General features: G+C 56.0%; 1 protein-coding gene across 4 annotated transcripts in view; it reads right to left on the bottom strand.

Annotated features, from left to right (window-relative positions):
* Positions 1-249: 249 nt before the first annotated feature.
* LOC118007265 (collectin-11) overlaps positions 250-23,554 on the bottom strand; it is a 32,131-nt gene continuing 8,826 nt past the window's right edge. The window contains exons 3-7 of one of the 4 annotated variants that reach the window (XM_035000248.1): positions 20,880-20,951; positions 7,707-7,778; positions 5,057-5,110; positions 800-895; positions 250-641 (exon numbers count right to left, since the gene is read on the bottom strand). In XM_035000248.1, the coding sequence (XP_034856139.1) occupies positions 250-641; positions 800-895; positions 5,057-5,110; positions 7,707-7,778; positions 20,880-20,951 (686 nt within the window). The remainder of the gene's footprint in view (positions 642-799; positions 896-5,056; positions 5,111-7,706; positions 7,779-20,879; positions 20,952-23,554) is intronic. The other 3 variants (XM_035000251.1, XM_035000249.1, XM_035000252.1) reach the window with 3 other exon arrangements.

Raw genomic sequence — 23,554 nt, 5'->3', positions numbered from 1 at the left:
AAGCTTTTATTCTATAGTTTGGACAAAGGCAAGCGCGACTCTGACTAAGAACTCCCTAATGAGCACGTGGCTACCGGACGAGTGGCAAAACCTGGCTTCTTCGGCAGTCACGCCCGGAAACGCTGTCTCTCCTCCCGAGCGCCCGCCGCCGCCGTCGGCGGCCCAGGAACGCGGCCCGGCGGGAGGCCGCCCGCGCAGGTGGCAGGGGCGGCCCGGGGCGCGGGGGCCGGTCACCCCGAGGCCGCCCGCTCACACGTGCTCCTTGTCGAACTCGCACAGGAAGTGCATGGTGACGTGGCAGGCCACGTCGTTCCAGCCGCCCGAGGCCACCATCTCCACGCAGTCCTCCTCGTCGTAGGCGTTGTTGGGCTCGCCGCTGCGCCACTTGTTGAAGGTCTGCATGGGGGAGCGGTCCGAGTACACGAACGTGCCCTCCCTCTCCAGGTCGTTGATGCCGATGAAGACGCGGGCCAGGCCGGCCTGCGTGATGTAGGCGGCCATCAGGCCGTTGGCGGCCTCGTCCTTGGGCATGCCCAGCGTGCCCCCGCGGCCCTGGCAGGACAGCTGCGCGTCCACGTACCTCTTCTCCTCCTTCACGAGCAGGTAGATCTTACTGTCCGTCTCGCGCACGCCGGCGACAGCTGCGGGGGGGGGCAGTGCTGGAAAGTGAGCACTCGCGTTTCTGTAATCACGCTCGGTGCGCAGCACCCACGCGAGGCCCGGACCGCGGGCGCCACACGCCGGCCGAGCCCCTCTGCCTCGGGGGTCGGGGGGGGACAGGGAAACCCTGAGAACGTACCATTCTTGATGAATTTTAGCTCCGTCGTCAGCTGGGTGACCTGGTTGTCCATCTCGCCGATGGCCTTCCTCAGCTGGCTGCACTCACACGGGATGCCTGTGGAGACCGGCCCCCGCGTTAGAAGACGCCACCGGGGATGCACTCTGGAAAGCGGCCCCCACCCAGACAGAAAGCTGAGCCGGCAAGCGGACCCCCTGGGCCTTCAAGGCTGGGACGCGGATTCCGGGCTTCATCCCGAAGGCAAGGAGAAGCAGCGGAGGGACGTCAACAGGGCGGCCCCAGGACCGACCTGTTTTCACATAGGGCTCTGCGTGGGTGGGAAGGAAGAGGGGAGGTGCAGGGGAGACGGGGTGGAGGGCAGAGTCGTGGCAGCATCTCGGAGGACGACGGGGCTCGGGACAGTGACGTGCGGACGCAGAGAAGCCAGAACATCTGGGGACAGTGGGGGCCCCGCAGCATGAGGGTCCCTCTCACAGCTCTGCCAGCCATGTCACCCCAGGTCAGGGGTCCTGGGCCTTTCGGGACCCCCGAGCTGCCTCCCGTGGGGAGCTCCACTTGTCAACACACACCCCCCGGTCCCCACTGCAGCAGGGGGACCCGGCCACTGCCAACCCATCACCTCCCCCAGGACCAGAGCACATCTGCCCTGCACAGACCCTACCGAGAGCCCGCGTGCAGGACCTGCCTCTCCCCCTGCAAAACCCCACGGTGCTGAGCTCCAGCCGCACTTCCAGACTGAACCTCCCCCACAGAAGACTGGGCCCATCTTCCAGAATCTGAGCCCTCCTCCACCACCCAGAGTCCAGAACGCCCTCACTTCCACGCGCAGATCCCGTCCACACTCGGCGGCCCCAGCGACGCTTGGGGCCAGGGGGTGGTTCTGCAGTGGAGTTCATCTGAGACCAGTGTCGCGTCCACGCCCCCTGAGGCTGTCCAGGCTTTCTGGATTGCTCTCTGCAGTGACAAGTGGTGGGCTTGTTCCTCCGTGTCCTTTCAAACTGTCCCCTGGCCTCCGGGCCGGCCCCACACACCACCAGGTCCTCCTCCCTGCAGGACCGGCCGTGTCCAAGGTGGCGGCGGGAGGCGCTGCCATCTGTCCCGTGACCACGTTCCTCCTCCTCTCCACAGTACTGACAGAGCCCTTCAGCCAAGGGCTTTTGACTCAGACATCTCTTTCTTCCCCAGTTTCCAAACTCCGAGCTCTCTCGAGGGCTTCTCTCTGAATGTCACACTCAGGATGAATGCCAGCAAATGGAGACACAGCATGTGTGAGACAGAGAAAGACAGGCTGATTCAGCATAGTGGATGCCGGAACGTGCCCACACACACGGCGGTCTGGAAGGGACCGTCAGGACCCAACCACTGGGAAGCCCGTTCGGCTCCAGGACCCCCCACCTGCGCCCCCAGGGCCTGACGGCAAGCTCACGAGAGGTCACGAGAGCCTGAACGAGGTGCTGGTGCAGGAACAGGACACAGGGGCGCCTGGGTGGCTCAGATGGTTAAGCATCTGCCTTCGGCTCAGGTCATGATCCCAGGGTCCTGGGATCGAGTCCCACATCGGGCTCCCGGCTCAGCGGGGAGCCTGCTTCTCCCTCTGACCCTCTCCCTTCTCATGCTGTTTGTCTCTCGCTCGCTCTCTAAAAAATAAATAAAATCTAAAAAAAAAAAAAGGAACAGGACACAGGACAGCTGTGCAGACGCATGGGACCATGAAGGACAGCAGGGACAGCGTGGAACAGTGTGGGACAATGTGGGTAGCGTGGGACAGAGGACAAAACCCGCGTGGGAAACGCCACGTGAGCCAAGAGGTGGTTGGACCAACGTGGGCAGCAGGACATGGTGGACATGCGCCAGGCAAGGGGACAGGTGGGGCTGGACTACGGGGGCCGAGGCGGACATGCAGCTGGGGGAGCCTCGCGGAGGACGAAAGGCAGCAGACGAGCTCCACGAAGAGGGGGCCGCGGCCGTGGGACAGTGGGCCGAGAGGTCACTGTCACCAGCACCAGGAAGCTGGCCACATCCACTGAGCGGCTGGGTCCCGGGTGACCTTCCCGGGCGTCAGGCTGCAGGGAGCCAGCTACAAGGAGCTCCGGAACAAGAAAGTACAGACGTGCTCTCCGAGAAGTTTGGTGGTCAGAGGAAGGGGGAAGTACTTAGAAATGAGGAATGCATGCTTGGGGACACGTATATCTGAGCCAATCCTTAAAGTCGGCGAGCACTACAGTCCCAAGAAGGACGTGAAAATACTCAGGTAGAAGGAAATGGAATATTGAAATCGTCTACCAGAGGATGTGACAGACAAGGAAAGAGGATGCCAGTCATACATACTCTGTTTTCAGACCACTGCAGTTTTATTTCATGATTTACAGTTTTTTCTCAAGTGCAATTTTCCCCATGTCTTGATTATTCTAAATAGTGCTGCTGTGAACACGGGGGTGCAGGTATCTCTTTGAGTTAGTGTTTGTTTCCTTTGGATATATTCCCAGAAGTGGGATCGCTGGGTCACTTGCTAGTTCTATTTTTAACTTTCTGAGGACCCTCCATACTGTTTCCAGAGTGGCCGCACCAGCTTGCATTCCCACCAACAGTGCACGAGGGTCCCCTTTCTCCGCATCCCCGCCAACATCTGTTAGCTCTTGTCTTTTGGTAACAGCCATTCTGACAGGTATGAGGTGACATCTCATTGTGGTTTTGATTTGCATTTCCCTGGTGACTAGAGATGTTGAGTGTCCTTTTGTGTATCTGTTGACCTTTCATATGTCTTCCTTAGAAAAATGTCTATTCAGGTACTTTGCCCATTTTTTAAATTAGGTTGTTCGTTTTGCTATTGAGTTGTATGAGCTCCTTACAGGTTTTGGATCCATCCCTTATCAAATGTATGGTTTGCCAGTATTTTTTCACTCTGTTGGTGGTTTCCTCTGCTGTGCAGAAGCTCTTTTAGTTTGATGTGGTCCCACCTGCTTACTTTTCTTTTTATTGCTTGTGCTTTAGGTGTCATATCCAAAAACGCATGACCAAGACCCACATCAGGGAGCTTCATTCCTGTTTTCTTATAGGAGTTTCGTGGGTCTCAGGTCCTACATTTAAGTCTTTAGTCCACTTCTAGTTAATTTTTGTGAGCAGTGTAAGATGGGGGTCCAGTTTCATTCTTTTCCGTGTGACTGTCCTGTTTTCCCAGGGCCATTTATTGAAGAGGTTGTCTTTTCTCCATTGAGGGTTCTTGGCTCCCTTATTAAATGTTAGTTGACCGTATGTGCCTGGGTTTATTTCCGGGCTCTTGGTTCTGCCCCCATGGTCCATTTTATGCCAATGTGCACGGTTCAAGTCCTGTCGATTTACGGTATAACTTGAAATCACAGAGTGTGATGCTTCCCGCTTGGCTCTTCTGTGTTAAAAGCTTCGTAAGAAATGCAAGCACTTCAAGACTGTTACAGAGAGGAACAAAAACCAGCCGACAACCTACATGTCCATCCACGGAGGAATGGATCGAGGAGTTGTGACGTGTACACAATGGAGTGCTATTCAGCTGTGAACAATTAGGAAACCCTGTCATTTGTTTTAAGATTTTATTTATTCATTTGAGAGTGAGAGCACAAGAGAATGAGAGAGAGAGAGCACAAGCGGGGGGAGCGGCAGGCAGAGGGAGAAGCAGGCTCCCCACTGATCAAAGAGCCCGACGCAAGGCTCAATCCCAGGACCCTGAGATCATGACCTGAGCCGAAGGCAGACGCTTAATGCACTGAGCCACCCAGGAGCCCCAGGAAACCCTGTCATTTGTGTGAACATGGATGGACCCTGAAGGCATTATTGCTAGGTGAAGCGAGGCAGGCAGAGAAGGACAAACTCCACACGATCTCACTTCCATGTGTAGCGGGGGAAGGGAGTGGGACGAAGGGGGTCAGCAGGTGCAGAGGTAAATGCCCACCAGGGATGTGATGCACAACGTGAGGACCACAGCTAACCCTCTGCAGGACACACAGAGAAGCTGGTAAGAGAGCAAGTCCTTGGAGTTCTCATTGCAAGGATAATTTTTTTTCCTTTTCTCTTCTTTCTTTTCTTTTTGTTGTGTCTATAGGAGAAGATGGGTGTTAGCTGAACCTATGGTGGTGATCATTCCATGGTATCTGTAAATCAAACCATTGTGCTGTACACCTTAAACCTTTCCAGTAATGTATGTCAATTATCTCTCAGTAAAACCAGGGCAAAGTGCAATTTTTATCACGTGTTTTAAAAGCCCTTGCACCCTCTATGCCATACCTGGTTCTCCATTAGGGCCAGGGGGTCCTATGTCACCAGAATCTCCTTTTTCACCTGGAAAGGGAGAGGAAGATGGTCAAAGCAAGGTCAAGCAGAGATGGGACACGTCACGAGAGGTTAAAATTGCCAAGGTTCACAATGTTATTTCTTCCCTGTGTAATGTCCTAGAGTTTCCTGCAGACCCCCTCTTTGCTGTGAATACAGGGACTTGTGTTCTACAGGTAATTAATTTTTCAGGCTCTATCGATGTGATGTGGAATAGACTCCTATCACGAGATCTGAGAGATGACCCGACGACCCTTCTTTAAGTCGGGTCTGAAAAATCCTGGATGTGTCATAGAACAGTCTGTAGATATTCTGTCATGAACCCTTAACCCCCGGGTCAGTAACAGCTAAATCTGACTCCAGTTCTTGCCCTCCTGATGGCCGGGAAACGGTGATGCTGGCACTGGGGTGGACCTGGGGGCAGCCTCCCCCCAGTGCAACACCTGGGCTCCCGCCTGGCCTGAGACGCGGCCCCCCGTAGACAGGACACGCCATGCAGCTGCCCTGCCACACCGGCCTCCCAGCTGGTAAACCAAAGGCGGTGGACACAGTCGTGCCAACAATGCTTTCTGGCTGCTCTAAATTTAGACAAGAAATCTATTAAAGGCACATGAATATTCCTGCAGTGCGATCTTTCTCCCCCCGAGTCAACCTGAGCATCCCAGCCGGCGTGGGACGGGGAAGGAGTAGCGCTCCTCCCTCTGGATTCCACTGCCTGCCATCCACGCGGGGAGGGAGAGAGCCTGCCGGTCCCGTCCACACCATCCCTGTGACTCCCTCATGGGCCTCGGGGCTTGGAACTGACTGGAAGGTCAGCCTGACCGGGTCCCCGGAAGCAGGTCAGGCAAAGTAAGCCAAATGAGGGGCTTGCTGGCACGCTGGCGCTCAGCGATCCACCAACACTCGCCCAGAGCACATGAGAGGCCCACACGTCCCTACCGGAGGCCAACATGCATTGCACTCTCCACAACAGCTAAAGGGGGCAACAGCCCAAATCTCCCCCGACGGATGCGTGAATCAATAAAATGCGGTGGAGCCACGATTCAGCCTTAAGAAGGCAGGAGATGAGCCTCCTGGAACACATGCCGCTAAGTGAAATAAGTCAGACATCCGTGAATGACCTAGAATACGCCGCTTCGTGGAGACGGGAATTAGATGAGGGGTGACCATGGCTGAGGGAGGGACCAGGACAGAGGTCCTCTCAGGGGAATGAAAATGGTCTGAAAATGAGTTGGCTGCTCAACGCTGCCAATGTACTTAATGCCACTAACTTGTACACTTGAAAATAGTTAAAACGGCAAGCTTCGTGTTATGACTATTTTCCCACACTTTCGCAAAGCCTTTGTGGAGCACGGCTGCCCCTCTTCGTACCATGCGTATGTACGTGCTCTCGAGCGAGGGCCATCCCAGCAGTGCTTCCCACGGGTTTGCCAGGAGAGGCGCTGGGCTGGCCAGCGTCCGTCACACTCCTGCCGAAGACCCCTTCCTGCCAGGGACGAGCTGCGGCCAGGGGGAGGTGCGTGGCCACCCATCAGAACAAACCACCCGAACCCACTCATGGCTCAAACCTGCCGGCAGGTTACTGAGGCAGAAGAACTCCAGCGCCAGCCTTGGGCAGACCACCACCCCGAGCCCCCTCCCTGCCACACAGGCTTGGCAGTGTTGCCAACCACCGGCCCTCCCCAGCCTGGCCTCCTCATTAGCACCAAGGGGTGGAGGCGGAGACCTCCATGGGATCGCTCATTGAAAGCTCAGGGCCCAGGGTCTCAGCACAGGGGCAGGACACACCAGGGACTCCAAGAGCGTTTGCTGGCTGGGTGGCTCGGAGCCGTCCAGCCTCATCTGCTGGGCCTTAGTCTGTGGCCCGCCCACCCCTGCAGGGTTGCGCGGTCAGATGAGCTGCGAGAGGGACCCAGGCAAGGGCAGGCGTCTTGCCACTAGAGGGCTGCTCTCACCTGGGCTGTTACCTTCCTGGGTCCCGTTCTCATGGAGAGCCACCCACAGTTTCAAAAAGTCACCGAAGCGGGAGGGGGACAGACAGTGTTTCTGGAGAACGGTCCTCCCGTTACTCCAATGGGGCTCGGTGTTTCATGAAGCTGGTTATGGAAGGGGCAGTGAAAGGTCTTGCCTAAGTAACCAGCCCCCAGTTCTCTGCCGGGGTGCCCTGTGAATCCTTCAGGACGGGGAGCGCTCGCCCCACCCTGGTGGGCACACAGCCAGCAGGTAACTCTGACTGATCCCAAATGCAGAGCCTGGACCGCTTTTACCATGTGTCAAGCGCACGGAAAGAGGCACACCTACCAGGCAGGACTGGCCGGCCTGCAAGCATTCTGGAGCGCCCGTGCCGGGAGCCTGGGAGGGAATGGGGCAAGAAGTACGTCGCGGGCGCCTGGGTGGCTCAGTTGGTTAAGCGACTGCCTTCGGCTCGGGTCATGATCCTGGAGTCCCTGGACCGAGTCCCGCATCGGGCTCCCTGCTCGGCGGGGAGTCTGCTTCTCCCTCTGACCCTCCCCCCTCTCATGTGCTCTCTCTCATTCTCTCTCTCTCAAATAAATAAATAAAATCTTTAAAAAATAAATAAATAAAAGAAGTATGTCGCAAATACCTTTAGAACCAATGGGACCAATTTTTCCATGGCGACCCACACTGCCCTTCTGTCCTTTGTCACCCATGTCTCCTGAAAAAACAACAAGATCAAAGTTGGTTGGTGCACAGGTGATTCAGTATGCTTCCCGTTTAACATCACACGCTCGCACACGCTCGCACACGCTCGCACACACACCGGAGCAGACGGGAAAGGTGTAACGCTCAGCTTACTGTGAGTGACCCCAGAAGGCTCTGCAAGGTCCCTTGTTGACAGATTTCCCAGCGGAGGACACACCTCCCCCAAAAGCCGCACGCCCTGGGAACGGAGGAGACCAAGGGTGCGTCCCCTACCCCGCCCTCAGCCTGGCCCCTCCTGCTCTGCAGTTACATGGGTAGAGAGGGCCTGTCCTCCATCCCCGCCCCAGAGCAAGTGAGCGGGCTGCTCTCGGGAGCTGGGATGCCCGCCGGGGGAGGTGGGCGCGGTGGCAGAGCTGGGATGCCCGCCGGGGGAGGTGGGCGCGGTGGCAGAGCGTCGCTCCTCTCTGGGAAGCTGAGGGGAGTGGAGGGAGGAGGAGGGAGAGGAGGGTCCAGGGAATGCTTCGTCACACGCTTCCTAGGGAGACTAGTCCTCCAGCAGGGCCTGGTGACACACCACCTGTTGGTCCCTCCGGCGCGACTCAGAGCGTCGCCACCCCAGGCTGCCCCCTCGCCTCCATGCTGCCCGTCGCCACAGGCCGGCCCAGTGACTGTGCTCACGCGTGACCCACAGGACCGTCCCCGCTGACCAATGCACTAGGACCCAGAACGGCGGTCCGCACCCGGCCACGGCCCAGATCCCGCCGGCGGAGGGGCTGTTCTCCCCCAGAGTGCACTCACACGCCTGGCATCCCTCCTGTGCTCGCCGCAGACTGCAGACCGAGCCAGCAAGCGTCAGACTAATGCACAGAGAACGTTTGGTAAAAGAAACATGTAATCAGACTTAATTTAATAATCTGAAACTAAATGAAATTCAGCCGAGCAACTCTGCAGGAGAGAGATGACAGGAAGGACAGCGCGTTGCATATGGATAAGGCTTTGTCCTGCTCTGACACCGACTCACGCCTTGAACCGGAGGACTTCCCAGCCGGGAACTGTCAGCTTTGCGACATTCCCTAAGAAGTTAAGGATAGAGGTCAGAGGACAGAAGACAGGCTTCGGGACGAGCTCGGGCTGACAGGGACACACAGCACCGCAACACAGTCCCACAAACTGATTCACAAAGCACCCTCACGTCCACTCTCTTACTGGGCTACAGAAGTGGTTCCCTGCACAGACAAGGCCCCGAGGGCCTGAGCCGCTTGTCCAGGTCAAGTGCCGGCGTATGGCAGGACCAGGACAGAGCTGTGACCTGCTGATCTGAGGCCCAGCGCCCCTTTCCCAGTGCCAGGTAGCGGGGGCCCCGGGGAGGCCGAGGCCAGGCTGGCCCAGCCGTGACAGCGGCGAGCTGGCCGTGTGCCGGGGACATAGGGCGGCAGGACTTAGACCGGTGTGGGGGATGCGGAGCGATCAGACACCTGTGACAGGTGTGTTGTAACAGGAGAGGCGCTGTGAGGAAGCCCTGGCCAGTGGGGGGTGGAGGAGGGCATCCAGGGGGGCACACAAACCTCCGGGGGGGAGTTAGAAGAGAGTGACAAGACAGGATTCATGCTTGACGCGCATCGGTGACACGCAGAGGGGCTGGAAGGGGGCAAGGACACCCGGCCAGGGAACAGACGAGAGCTGGAGGCAAGTGCACTGGAGGGGAGTCGGGCTGGGAACGGGAGGTGGCGGGGAGAGCCTGGGCACGCGGGGCGGGGGACAGGAGCAGAGGGTGATGAAGGGCTGTTACTTCACGCTGAAGGAGGAGCAGGTGCTCGGTGCCCGCGGCCAGTGGGGTCGGCCGCCACCCAGCCCACCCGCTGTCTCCAAGCCGCCGTCTGGAACGCCTCTGGGACCCTGCCACACAGCCGCCTTGAGACAGACCCAGGGATTAGAACGTGGCTCTGCCCCGTGCACCCAGTGGCTCTGATTCGGCGTGCCGGAGAGACGCAGAGCTGTTTACCCCGGCCCCACGACGCGGCCCTCCTGACATTCAAGCACTGTTCTCTCTGGAATTTTCCCTCCAGCTTGCCCGCCCCGGCTGCCTCATCCTCTGGGCAAAGCCCATGCTGTCTGCTCCTCCAAGGACTGACCCCCCACCCAGGCTGAGTGGCCCTGCATGGCCTGCCCACCGTCACCGGCCGCAGGGACTGAAGTGTGTCCCCCCCCAGTGCTGAAGCCCTGACCCCCGGTGATGGGGGCTGCAGGCGGGCTTGGCAGGTGAGCAGGGTGCGATGAGGCCACGAGGGGGCCCCAGCTTGGGACTGGTGCCCCTGCAGTAGGGAGAGACCCCAGAGCTCGCTGTCTCCAGCACGAGAGCAGACAGCCATCTGCAGTCCAGGACAAGCTCCTCGGCAGAGCCCGGCCAGGCCAGCACCCGGATCTCGGACTTGCAGCCCCGACACCATGAGAAATAGACGTCTGCCGTTGCAGCGGTCCAGGGCGTGGTGCTCTGCCGTGGCAGCCCGGCCGACCGAGTCCCCTCCCTTGTCCCGACGCTCGCGCCCACTGATAAGGTCAGAGTCCCAGAGCTGACTCCAGGTGTTTCTGCTCAGCTGCTTGCAGAGAGCACTCTGCAGAAAATCAATGTTCCCCGGATGCGTGCCCCGCTCTCAGTGCTGGACCAAGGCCTGCGTCCCCACTCCGGGGCCTCCTCCCTCCCTCAGCCTTCTTCCAAACGGCTAAGCCCTCTGTTCCCTAACTCTGGAGGGTGCCCCCTTCCTGGGGTCTGGAATGGGTCACGAGTGCTGGAGAAGTTGGGCAGAACCGCAGAATAAATGTCAGGAGGACCTCAGTGTTTATGCCTTTCTAATTTTCATGTCTCCCTAAAACTTGAGGTCCTTCTGTTGTTTTCACTCAGCGGTCAGCAGCGGTCGGCTGGGACATTCTGTACCCCGTCCTCACGGGGACGCTCAGACCAAGTGAGTAAACACAAGCTCCATACGCCGCTCTGACGAAGACAGCGGCCCAAGCAGGAGGCCGCGGTGCAGACTGTCCAAGCGAACCCTCTCTCCAGATGGGAAGACAGAGGCCCAGAGACACCCAGGGACTCGCACCTGCACTGACCAGCTGGGAGGATTATTTCCAACACACGGGACGCCCCCCTGAATTCCCATGAGATGGGCAGGGTTGCCAGAGCCCGGAGAATAAAGCCATGTGCCTTCCCACTCCAAAGCCCGAACACTCCAGAGGAGTCTGGGCGACACATTAGCTCACACACTGGCTGTGAGTGTGGACCCATCACGCGAACGAAGGGTCTGCTGTCCGCCAGGAAGACCCCACCTAGAAAGGTGGGGGGGAGCTCTTCTTCCTGAGGCCCCAGCAGAGAGAAACTCAAAACGAGCCCTGCCCCCTCTTCTGCCGCCCAGACAGCTCCTGCGGCCCGAGCACCCAGCCGGAGGAGAGCGCGGGACCGAGACACCGGCCCTCAGAAGCATAGCTGGTAAAATGCCTTCCCCGCCCCCACAGAACGATTAATTACCGGGCCATTTCGTCAGCGGAGGGATGCCCGAAGGGTCCAGCACACATCCTGCTGTCGTGAATAAGTTATAACCTGAGGATGACGTGAGAGCAGGTGGCTTTCGGCCCATCTCTGCATCGCACAGCCAAATGTTAACACCAAGTGCCCCTGTCCCCAGCAGGGCCCGGGGTCAGCTCCCGCCCTTGGAGAAGCGTGCGACGCGGCCTGGGGCGCTGAGGGAAACCGGAGGCCTCACGGAGCAGGGTGACGGAGGCAGTCACTGAGCCCCGACCAGAAGCCCGCCACGTCGGCACCCCGGCCTCGGCAGCCTCCAGAACCCTGAGAGAATAAACATCGGTGTTTAAGCAGCTCCGTCTGTGGGATTTGTTACAGCAGCCCTAGCAGACTAGGACACTTTCTTGGCCCCACGAGGGAAAGGAGTTCAGAGAGGCCAAATGGCCCACATCGAGTCACACAGCACGCGAGGGAAGACTGTTGTTCCGTGACCCAGAGCACGGACTCCTGCAGTCAGGCAGACGAGACCCCGGTCCCAGGCCTCTGCCCATGCAATCTTGGACACGTTACCGCCCGCTCTGAGCCTCAGTGTCCTTGTCTGTCAAGAGGCATCGGAGTGGTGGTCAGCCCCTGGGTCGCCGAGCACCTGGTAATGTGAGTTTCGCCGAGGCCTCTGTTCCGCGTCCGGGGCTCCAACCCCGCACCGCCGCCGGGGAGTAGTGGCCATGCTCCTGGCACCAGGGACGTTCTGCATAGACCAGTCCCAGCAGGAAGGCTGCATCTTCAGGAGCTGGGCCGAGCGCACGCTGCAGGCTTGTGGGAAGACAAACCACCCCCCACCTGGGGCCATGTCGCGGAGGCTGAGGACACTGGGCCAGTGGGGACCTGGGACACCTGCCAGGCGGCCCCACCTTACCTGCCCCCAGACTGTCCCTCTCCCTCTAACAATGGCCTCTTCCTCTGGGCCCTGCAGGCCCTGAGACACGACAAGACCTGGTCATACCACACGCCAGGAGGGCCCGTGAGGGGAAGGGCCGGGCCTGAGGGGCGGTCAGAGACCCCACCCCGCCGCGTGCACGCCCCCACCCCACGGCACACCCGCTCCGACTGAGCAGGCCGAGAAGAGCCGCCGTTCGCTGGTGCTGGGCAGGGTTTACACACACACACGCACATGCACATGTGTAACATTCTACACTCTTGCGTGCACACACCCACACACGCATACACACATGCAAACGTCCCCGCACCCGTTCAAACACTCGTGCACACACACACAACTACATACAAGCACACACACCCCATACACACGTGCGCGTGTAAAAACGTACCCTTTATCCTCATGCCACCCAAGGTTGTAAAGCTGGTAAGCATCGGCTGGGCTTGAGCCCAGACCACCAGGGCACACCAGGTCCCCCCCCAGCCCCCCGCACGCTCGCCCTGCCATACATAACCATAACCCCTACACACTGACCTACCACTGGGGTGGCCATCGCTCCCGGTAGGAACGTCCTATCTCTTGGGTGTGTTGGAGAAGAAAAGGTGAGAAGCATTAAAATCCCCTGAGACTGTCAGCATGTTCTCTACAGCAGTCCCAGGTGGTTTGGGTAACTGACTTGTTTTTACTGGCAGACATTTCTTGTGAGGTAGCCCTTGGGCAGAAAAGTACTGTGGTTATAAACCCAGAGGCTCTCAGAGGAGCACGGATCAGAACAAGAGCCCTACCGCCTTCTTCCTGCTTCCAGGAAGGTCTTCTTGCCCCTCCAAATGACAAGAAGCTTTTTGCAAGAAGCAAACAAATCTCCCTCCCTTGGTTGTGGGAGATGATTGGAAATGCACCAGACACACTTAGGTCCTGTCCCCTTCAGTTTGAAGAGCTTCTTGCAGAGGCTCCCGAGGGAGCTGGAGCTGATGTAATGCTCCCTTCCTCCCATCCCACTAATGAGAAGTGTGCAAGAGCATGTCTGTCCTCTAGACACACACGAGGAACGAAAGAACGGGAGCAGCTCACAGTAGGCAGGTAATTCTTATTAATTTTAATGAAGATCTCACACAGTCCTTTGAAGTGGAGACGGGGCAAAAAGAGCACTCAGAATTCAGCTTCCCCAGCGATTTTTAACGAAGGGTAATGTGTACGTTGCAGAGCCCAGAAAGCCTGTCACTGACGTAGGGTCGCCCTCCACCTCCGTGTGCCAGGAGAGTCCCCAGCTTCTAAGACGAGTGGCCCAGGGGCCTCCCTGATCTTGTCTCAGCAGCACGTCTGGGGACGGGGAGTCTTGAAGCCTGAGGTGACGCGTGTAGCAGGCTGTCAGCGAAGCCAGCTCTGTGAGGTCGCCCCAGAGACGCACAGGCTAGAAATGTGGGAAGTATTCTTACCTCAGTAAAGGACAAAGGACAGCAGGAGGTTTCTGCAGACCCTTCGGCCTGTCTCTGTCATTTCAGAAAAGGCATCCATCAGCTCGCACGCACGTTCTCTTGTTCAAGTCCCCCGGCAGGGGGCTGCTTCGTGGGCTGACCCGAGACCCCCCGGCACACACGGCACATCAGCCAAAGAGCCAGTCCCCCCCGCCCCCCCCGGCCAGCAGCCGGGCCCGCTTGACGCAGCCGCATTTGGTGGAGCCACCGGGCGAGGGCGTGGGATGCTCTGGACGGCTCGGCTCACCGCCCCCCTGCAGCGCAGGGCCCGGGCAGCAACGCGGGAACAGCGCTTCGGGCGCCTTCCGGTGGACGCCCGCATCGCTGCCGCCCTGGGGACCCAGGCTGCGTCTTCACGAGAGCCCAGCTCGTTCCTGCACACGGCAGTCTGAGAGCCATCGGTGCAGCCGAGGCTTGTGGTCAGCAGGCTGCAGGGAGCCCAGCCCGGCGTGGCCACGGCCTTGGCGCAGACCCATCCTCTACCGCCTGGAGCGGGGGCAGGCGTGCGTACCCCCGGGACCCTCAGCACGGATCTCAAAGAAATTCGAAGATACTGAATTTCTTTTGTGTGTGTGTGTGTATGTGTTTTAAAGATTTTATTTTATTAATTGACAGAGAGACAGCGAGAGAGGAAACACAAGTAGGGGGAGTGGGAGAGGGAGAAGCAGGCTTCCTGCCAAGCAGGGAGCCCGATGTGGGACTCGATCCCAGGACCCTGGGATCATGACCTGAGCCGAAGGCAGTCGCTTAACCAACTGAGCCACACAGGTACCCCTCGAAGATACTGAATTTCAAGGTCTTTTTCAATTGATCAAGGGCCTTCCAAGTACCACATCTCACCTGAGGCTCCAGAGTCCCCGAGACGGAAGCGAATGCACCTGCCCCAGAGGCCCATGATGTTGCATGGAGTCCCGTGTATAAAGAAACAGGCATGGCAGGCCTGTGGCACGCCATGCCCCCCGCACACCTGTCAGGTCTTGCCTTAAAGGGCCAGTCACTAGCAGGGACCCAGGAGAACTGCCCCTCAGGCCTCAATGCCAGGGACAGTTTGCGAGTCCAAGCAGTTGATAGATTCTGAGTCCCATGGTCGTGGCGCCCTGCAAAGCCCTAAGAGGAGGTGGCAGGGCAGGAGGGTCCGTGGTGTCCCCGAGCCCCCATGATATTACACTTGCACTGCTTCACAAGGTATGGACACGTTGGAGAACCACTGATGTAAGTGGCCATGTCTTCTCCTGGCACCGATGTGAGGACTCGGGCCACCTTCGCAGCTCACCCCACCAAATGTGCAGGACTCACAGCATGAATTTCATCGAAATAACCTCATCTTATACATACAGATAATATTTTTTTCTTGTCCAAAATTTTGTACCTTAGCTGAAATGTAATATGTTGTCTTTTAAACAGAGCATGAAAAAAAACAAAAAAGAACGGGGAGAAGGGGAGGCAGAGCAATTAGCTGTGGAGGCAAAAGGCAAGGGAAGTGCCCGCTGGAAGCCCCCAGCAGCCGGGGGGCTGGGAGGAAGCACCGCCCCCACCCCCAGGAGAGCCCATGAGACCCACAGCACAAGGCGCGCTGGGCGAGCTCTCGCAGGTGGTCTGGATGGAGCAGTGGTCAGTGGGGAGGAGCTAACCGAATCCCAAGGGCCCCCCACTTCCAGCAGCTGGTGCTGGAGGAGCTCTCTCCACTGGGGGGCAGCAGGCCCCATATCAGCAGCTCCTGCTGCATCTTCACTGGCCCCGGAAGTGAAGGAAGTGAGTTTGTCCAAGACATGAAGGAGGGCCTGAGGCAGAAGGCAGGATTTGGGACCACAGATCCATCCAGTCCCAGCACTTCCCAAAAGGGAGGAAGCCCTGTTCCAGGGCATTCATGGAAAATGGCTTACAGACATCCAAGGAAGGGACTCTGCCCACCCAGAGGAAATCACCCAGATAATGTGCCAGAAGGACAGGTGGCTCAGGGGTGTTGCCAGAAGTCACACAACTCAAGGCCATGGAGCCTCAAATGAAAACGTGGGTTGGAAGAAGTTGAGGACAAGACTCTACATATGATCATTGTTGCAGCTGTTGGGGAGAGGGGCAGAGAGGCTCTGGGCCCCGCAACAACCCCCATGACGCGTGTCCAAGCAGGAGCACCTCCAGAAGCGACCGGGAGAACCCACTGCCTGTGGCCCAGGACCATGAGGGACGCGCGCCCTGGCTGGCCAAGTCAAGCAGGTGTCTGCGAAACACCGGCCTCCCCTTCCCAGTGAGTCTGCAGTGCCTGCAGTCCTACCCTCCAGCGGGAAGCAGGGTTCCTGCTCTACCATGCCCTTGGGAGCTCAGCAGCCCCACCTCGCCCAGCCACAGCTGCCTGAACAGGTGCGGTGATGTGGGCTCGGGACCCCCCCAGCTGTGGCAGCCACCCCGCCCCGGGCTCCCCCCACAGACGGGCGTGCGACCCAGGAGCCATCCGCAGCGAGAGGACGCGGCACTCAGCATCACCGCGGCAGGCAGGGCAGGCAGAGCGGAAGGTCCTGGATGGGACAGAGAGACTGCAGGGAGCAGCGAGGTGGCACGTGGAGGAAGGGGCCGCTGCAGGACAAACTGGAGTGTGTAAACCCAGAGAGACCGAGGCTGGTGAGCAAGTCCGAAAACAGAGCAATCCCGAAATACCTGAAGGAATTCCTCACACTTTTTTCATACACTAGCAAAATCATAAACAGGAGCTATTAGTCTTCTAACAATTTCGTAAAGAATATCACTGGTAAAAATAACCATCGCAAAATAAAACTTATACTGGCTGAAACTACACAGGGAAAAACCCATCAGAAACTAAAAATCGAGGGTAGAATCTCTCTGTACAATTTAGAACCGAGCGTTCCAATCAGGCGATCCAACCCAGTGCAAATGACACAGAAGGAAGCTCAGCACAGCGGGAGCAATAATCAGTAAAATGTGATACCTATTTAAAAAATAATAAATTCTAGGGCCCCTGGGTGGCTCAGTCGGTGAAGCGCCTGCCTTCGGCTCAGGTCATGATCTCAGGGTCCTGGGATTGAGCCCCACGTCCTGCTCCCTGCTGAGCAGGGAGCCTGCTTCTCCCTCTCCCCCCTCCCCTTCTCCTTCTCTCTCTCTCAGATAAAGAAATAAAATCTTTTTTTAAAAAAATAATAAATTCTAAAAATCTCTCAAGGGTCCAGTAATATTTACATGGAAAAAATGATTCCAGTGAAAATAATTTCTGAAAAATGAGAAAAGTCAATGATCCATTTGCCCTCACCTTAAAATCAGGCAAGTCCCAGCCCCCCGGTTTCTGGAACGCTCACGACTCCGCTGGAGCGAAGAGCCTTCTGGAAGCTACAGATGTCGGAGACTGGACATCAGGAACAGCACACCTGAGCCGTGGCCGCGATCCACTAACCCCGGCGCTGAGCTGGAAAGCCTCCGGGCGGAGGAAAGCCGGGAGGCGGGGACAGAGGGCGGGAGGACTCCGAAGCCCCGCACAGCTCCCTGCCCCACCCCGCACAGAGGCCGCGGGAGCTGAGGTCATCCCTCCTGGGAGCTTTCCTGCAGGGGGGCCGGGAGCAGGACTTCTGAGGTCGCCCACGGCTCTCCACGGCTGGCTGGACCCAGAGCACTGCGTCAGCACGTGGGGCGTCTGTGGGAAGCGGCCAGAGGCTACACACCCGGGCCCCCAGTTTCAAAAACGTGCTGACATCGAAAATCAGCACATGCTCTTTGCTGGGAATACCAAAAACGCAGAAAGGCGTAAAACAGAAAATTTAAATTCCTATAATCCTACAACCCAGAACTATCTACTACTAATGTTTTGGTTTATTTCTTCCCCATACTTTCTCTGTGTAAATATTTTAATCAGTCGTGTCTGTTCCTGTATCCTGTCTGATTCTCTCCCATGTGTCACGTCATGGCCAATCCTCTTTTCAAGATCGCCCCAAGAAGGATACTTCCGACATTTCTGCGTAAATGCTTCCACTACTCAGTGATCCAAGTACATACACGTGGGTTGATGTGTTCTCTATATTCTGCACTTAGCAAAGACCCCAAACCAGAGCTGCTCATTTCATCAGCGGCGGTGCCAGACCCCTGATGAACCCCACACTCGTGGACTCAAGGACTGGCATGCCCAGAGGGAGTCATGCTGGTTAACCCGGCTGCTGCTGGCAGGGTCTGTAAAGGGCCAGGTCCAAGCTCCTCTCTTCCACCCTAACCCCACAGAGGACTCCATACTAGAACACGCCGCCCAGGGTAGGATTTTAAGTTACCCGTGGATATTGGGCATCCATTAAAATGATTTCACAGCATGAAAAATGGTGACACTGAAATCTGACATTAAATTTAAGAAGTAGGATGCAAATTTATGTGAACAATACAATTATAACAAAGCAAAAAAGGGCACAAAAAAAGGAAATATACTAAAGTAAGTGCCAACCTCTGGATGATTTTATTACGGATGATTTTCTCACCACTTCAGGTATATTCAACTTTCTATCACAAGCATATGTTGGAAAAATTTGAAACAAGGCAGTTACTTAATGAAGGTAGGACTTTACTGCCACTTGCACGCTGAGCTCAAATGTCATTACTTTGAAAAAAATCAATGAAATAGCATCGTGAAATGAATTTGTGACCGTCTAGAGTAGGAGAACTACCCACTTCCTGACTGTGAAATATAAAATTGCCCACACAAAAAAGTAGAGGAACATCCCTTTTATCACTGGGTAAATTTCATAATTAGTTCAGTAATAAAATAAGACTATCTACAGCACTTTCCACTTTCATAAAAAGTATAATAATAAAATAAAAACTACAAGCACTTTAGTTCTGAGATACTGTTAACTTATCACAACCCGAGAACTTTGTGAAGCGGTTCCTTCACTGCCTACCCTTTGCAGATGGGAAGACAGACACGGGGAGTAAGCAGACCACAGAGCCCACCCCACCGGCTCCCTGGGTCAGCTCTCCTCTCAGCCAGCTGGGCTGGCCTCTGCTGAGATAGCCACCACGTTGTTGTTTCTCGCGGGGACCCCAGGAGAGGAGCTCCTGCCTCACTCACTCCTGCATCTGCTGAGCACACAGGTGGAGTGCTCCCCAAAACACGGGAAGATTGCTCATTTCGAGTGGGAAGTATATGGACCAGCGTAAGAATGTTGTACAGATAGTCATTTTAAAGTTCCAAATTCCACTTATGGCAACTTATTCTAAGGAAATATTCAGAGATACGCACAGAAAATACAAGTACAAAAGTACCTTACATTTCAAGAAGAAAAAGAACCCAAAACTTTTTTTTAAAAGATAGAAAAAGATAACCAAGAAAGAAGGAGGAGGAGGAGGAGGAGGACCAAAAGACAGAAAAGAAATACAAGTGACTTTTAAATGCCCAGATGATGACTCTGCTTCACTCATAATAAGAGAAGTGAAGTCAAACCTACTAAGGCGGCATTTTACTACTATCCGATTTGCAGCTTTCCTCCCAGGGAGGGCAGCAGGTGTCCCATTCCTTGTGTTGCCTGTGACATTGTTTCAATCCTTAGGGAGGGCAACATCTACCAAAATGTCAAATGCACCAGCACTCTGTTACACTGTTAGGAATTTATCTTCAAGCTGTACTCACAGACATTTAAAAGTGACACATACGAGACTATTCTCTGCAGCAAACCCCTCTCCAGGAATAGGAGATCAGCTGAAGCATGGAGCAGCACGTCACCACACGAGAGGATGAGGGAGACATGTCTGTGCTCCTGTAGAATGATCCAGGGCATATTGTTAAGTGAAAGAGGGAGATGCAGAACCATACGTGCATGGTGCAACTGTTTGTACAAAAGGAGGGAAGAATCAGGTATACATTTGCTGGTGTGCTTGCTGACTCCTAAAATACCGCTGTAAAGAGAAATCAACCGACAGTGTTGGTGGGAAGGATCCCAGGGAGCCCGGGACCTAGAAGGAGAGCATTCATTCGCTGTGAGTTGTTTCTATATGCTTTGAACTTTCAACTAGGAGAATAGTTCATTTATTTTTTTAACTGATTTTTTTATGAGTAAAGGAGAAAACAAGAAATAAAAATCATTAAGGCTAATGGAGGTATGTGACAGAAATGCTCTTGGTCTCGAATGTGACAAGGGTTTCCCAGATGTGCACAGCTGTCAGACTCATCACTTGTACATCAAAAGGAGAATGTCCATAAACTGTACCTCAAAAAAGTGAAAAAACAGCGCATGGACTAAATATATGAATATATATACTCAATGGCCTTTATTTGCATTGTCATAATAACTTTCTGGAAACTGGAAACCGCCTAGCTCTCCAGTGCTGGAGGACTGGTTGGGGGACCAGCTGGATGGGTGTCAGTGTAAGTCCCAGAGCACAGAGCATGAACGCTGAAAAAGCACTTCCAGCCCCTTTACTGAGCAGCTAATTTGCACGTACAATCTACTTCCTGTAAGACTTGGCGCAACCCCAGGGGATTTGGAGAAATACGCAATTGTACTAAGAAGGAAACAGATTCAGCAATTAGGATCTCCTAGCCACAGGTGCCTCCACCCCTGTGTACCCTACGCACCCCGCCCAAGGCTGTCCACTTGGTCTTTGCACGCCTCCATCACTGCTCGCACACCTCCTTATCTGCTCACACACCTCCATCGCTGCTTGCACGCCTCATCTGCTCACATGCCTCCTTATCTGTTTACACACCGCCATCACCACTTACACACCTCCTTATCTGTTTACGCATCTCCACAACTGCTCACATACCTCCATCGCTGCTTGCACACCTCCATCACCATTTGCACACCTCCATCGCTGCTTGCACACCCCCATCACCGTTAGCACACCTCCATCACTGCTTACACTTCTCCATAATTTTGACACACCTTCAGAGTTTCTTGCACACCCTCACAATTGCACTTATATGTGTAATGCTCCCAAATGACCCCCACGTTGCAGAGGAGGCTGGTGAGGGGCCGGGCTGGGACTGAGTTTGCACACACGTGACCACACTGTTATGTGCCACTCCCAGGACGCGCTCTGTTTCTTGGAGCGCAAGGAGCACTCTCTGCACCCTGGCTCACTACACAGGTGTCAAAGTCCTCTGGAGTCCCCACACCCTGCCACTCCCCTGAGGCTCCTGCAGCAGCTGGAGCAGCGGCTGCGCCCTCTTGGGCAGACCTCGACGGGCCGAGGGGCGGCGGGTACCTTTCTCTCCTGCGGGGCCGACTCTCCCAGGCCGTCCCGGCGCACCTTTGTCTCCCTTCTCTCCAGCGTCCCCTGCGGAAGAAGGCACTGCATTTAGGAGCTCCTCGTGAGCACGGATTCCAGTGTCAGCTGCCCACCCTGTGTGTGCTGTGGGTCAGGCCCCTTGGCCTCTCTCTCCCCCGCCCCAGCCCCCAGGAGACTTCATCTCTCATCCAGACCATCTCCCACCCCCATCGGCTTTCCCCCATCTTCCCACCCTCCATCACCGAGGGCTCTCAGGTTTCCCTGTCCCAGATCTGTGTCGGGAGTCTGCTTCCGGGCCCTCCTTTCCCCTCCAGGGATGTTGTGTCCCTCTCTCCAATTATCCCTCTGGGCTATCTTGCCCTCTGGCATACAGCACTCCCCGAGACCCCCTGTGCCTGCCCTGCTGACCCCCTGCCCTCACGGCAGCATGAGGAGAGCAGGGGTCTGGAGGATCCCCCATGGCCCCGGTGTCCCTCTGTACCTGTCTGATGTGCCTGGGAAGAATAAACAGGTGCTCACATCAGCATCCCCTGGTCCCTTCAGCATGAGCCCCCCACACCCACCTGCAGCACACACTCGGGGCTGGGGAGCCTGTGACCAGGTGGGCACATCCACCTGATTCAGCTTCGCTGGCCAAGTGTGTCCTGCTCTCAGCCCAGGCTACATGCCCCCCAGCTTTTGTCATGAGTCCTGGTCATGTTTTGGCAGACACCTGTGAGTCTTTGATCTGTCACTTATCTCATTCAGAACTGAAACAGGGAGATGGGCTGTTCATCTCCTGATATCCCACACTTAGCTTAGCTCACTGCAAATCGACCCGACGGTTTTTCCTCAGAGATGAGTCCCTCCTGTGACATTCCCGGTTCTGACTGACACACTGATTCTCCCGGACTGCAAGCCCCGGGCCCAGCGTCATCTCTGCTTTCCTGTCTCCCTCATCAGTGAAGTGCAAGCCTCTGCCCAGCTCTGTGGGGTCTGACCGGCCCACTCCCTGTCCTGTCCATGTTCTGGCCCAGTCAGCCGGCCCCGGGGCTTCGTGCAGCTTTGGGGACTGCGCTCACAGTGCTCATGCAGAACAGTCATGCACAAAACATGGAGGAGCCCACAAGCAGCAGAGGGTGGAATCCCGATGGGAGACATCAAGGTCCCTCCCTAGGCCTCCTCCTCCCCCCACTCTAATCCACACCAAAACCGTCTTCCTAAAACACAGATCCAATTATGTTATGTCCCTTCTTAAAACCACCAAGGCTGGTTGTGGTGACAAACAATGTCTCATTTTTAAAACCATCCTCAGTAGGCCTTCATCTGGAGCCCAGGTATTGGCAGCCACCTTCTCACCTGACCCTCCAGGTTGCTTCTCCTGGTTCCCTCACCAGCTACCTCTTCTCTCCGGTGACCAGGCCCCTTGTTCCATATTATATGGCTTGTCTGCCTGACTGCTGTACCGTTCCCCCAGGAGAGCACATGAGTGCCGACAGGGGGTCGGTGTCCCTCCCCAGGTACACACGACACCAGCCAACATCTAAGTTACTCCAGTTCTCTGCGATTCTCCTTGGGCACTCACACTTGGTGAGAGGCTCACTGAGGTTACAGAGGCCCCAACGAGATGCCCAAAACTGATCATCTGGCCTGAAGGAGGGGACATCCCACTTAAACTTAAGTAAACAAAGAGAAAAGCGAAGTGAGCGCCACCAACAAATGGAAGACAGAGCTGGCCTGTCACTGTGCCCTGCGTGCCCCAGCCTTGAAGGCTCCACCCAGGCCCCTGCTGAGGGTGGGTTCACACACGCCTAGCACACATACGTGGCCCTTACATCTCTGGGTACTTTACCATTCTTAAAAAAGGAAATTATTACAATCTCAATACTTGGAGACACGTTGATAGACCAGCGGGAAATACCAACTAACAGATGAGCTCGCCACCAAAACCTGTGGACATGTGAGGAACACCAACATCCGGAAGAGAACCAACAGAGGAAAGGGACTCTTGGAGCAGTCGGCGTCTGACCCCAAAATAAGCTGCTGAATATCTTCACAAAGGCAAGAGAGAATAGGCATCTATGAACAAAAGTAAAAAGCACTGAAAAGAACCAACTAGAAATCCTGCACAGGAAATAAATCTTTGCAACGAGTCTCTCTACAGGAAGGCTGAGAAGCAGGGTGGCCAATGGTACAAGCCAGTTCACCAAACAGAAGGTCAGGATGGAGAACGTTTTCACAGTGCGACACAAAGAGATAAAGGACTGGAAAGTTTTGTCTGGATTTCAAGTTATCAAGTGGAGAGTGAAGGAAAGCCCCACAAATTCCAGTATCCAACTGAAAGGAATTCCAGAAAAGGGAGAACAGACATTGGAAGCCAAGACGGTCGTGCAGGTTTAGGAGCTGTGACCTCCCGACACTACGGGAGGGTGTGGGAGAACATAGTGCATGTGCCCCGGGGAGCCAGGTGGGAGGACACAGCGCAGGCGCCCCGGGGAGCCAGGCGGGAGAGAGGAGGTAAAATAACTTAGACGTGTCACAGTGACATTGCAGAACCTCAAGAATAAAGAGAAGAGGGCGCCTGGGTGGCTCAGTTGGTTGGGCCACTGCCTTCGGCTCAGGTCGTGATCCTGGAGTCCCTGGATCGAGTCCCGCATCGGGCTCCCTGCTCG

The sequence above is a fragment of the Mirounga leonina genome, unplaced genomic scaffold, assembly GCF_011800145.1.
Source record: "Mirounga leonina isolate KUSES-001 unplaced genomic scaffold, KU_Mleo_1.0 Mir_117, whole genome shotgun sequence".
Taxonomy (NCBI): Eukaryota; Metazoa; Chordata; class Mammalia; order Carnivora; family Phocidae; genus Mirounga; species Mirounga leonina.
The sequence above is the reverse complement of the archived record's forward strand: the minus strand, read 5'-3'. Positions and strand labels throughout refer to the sequence as shown.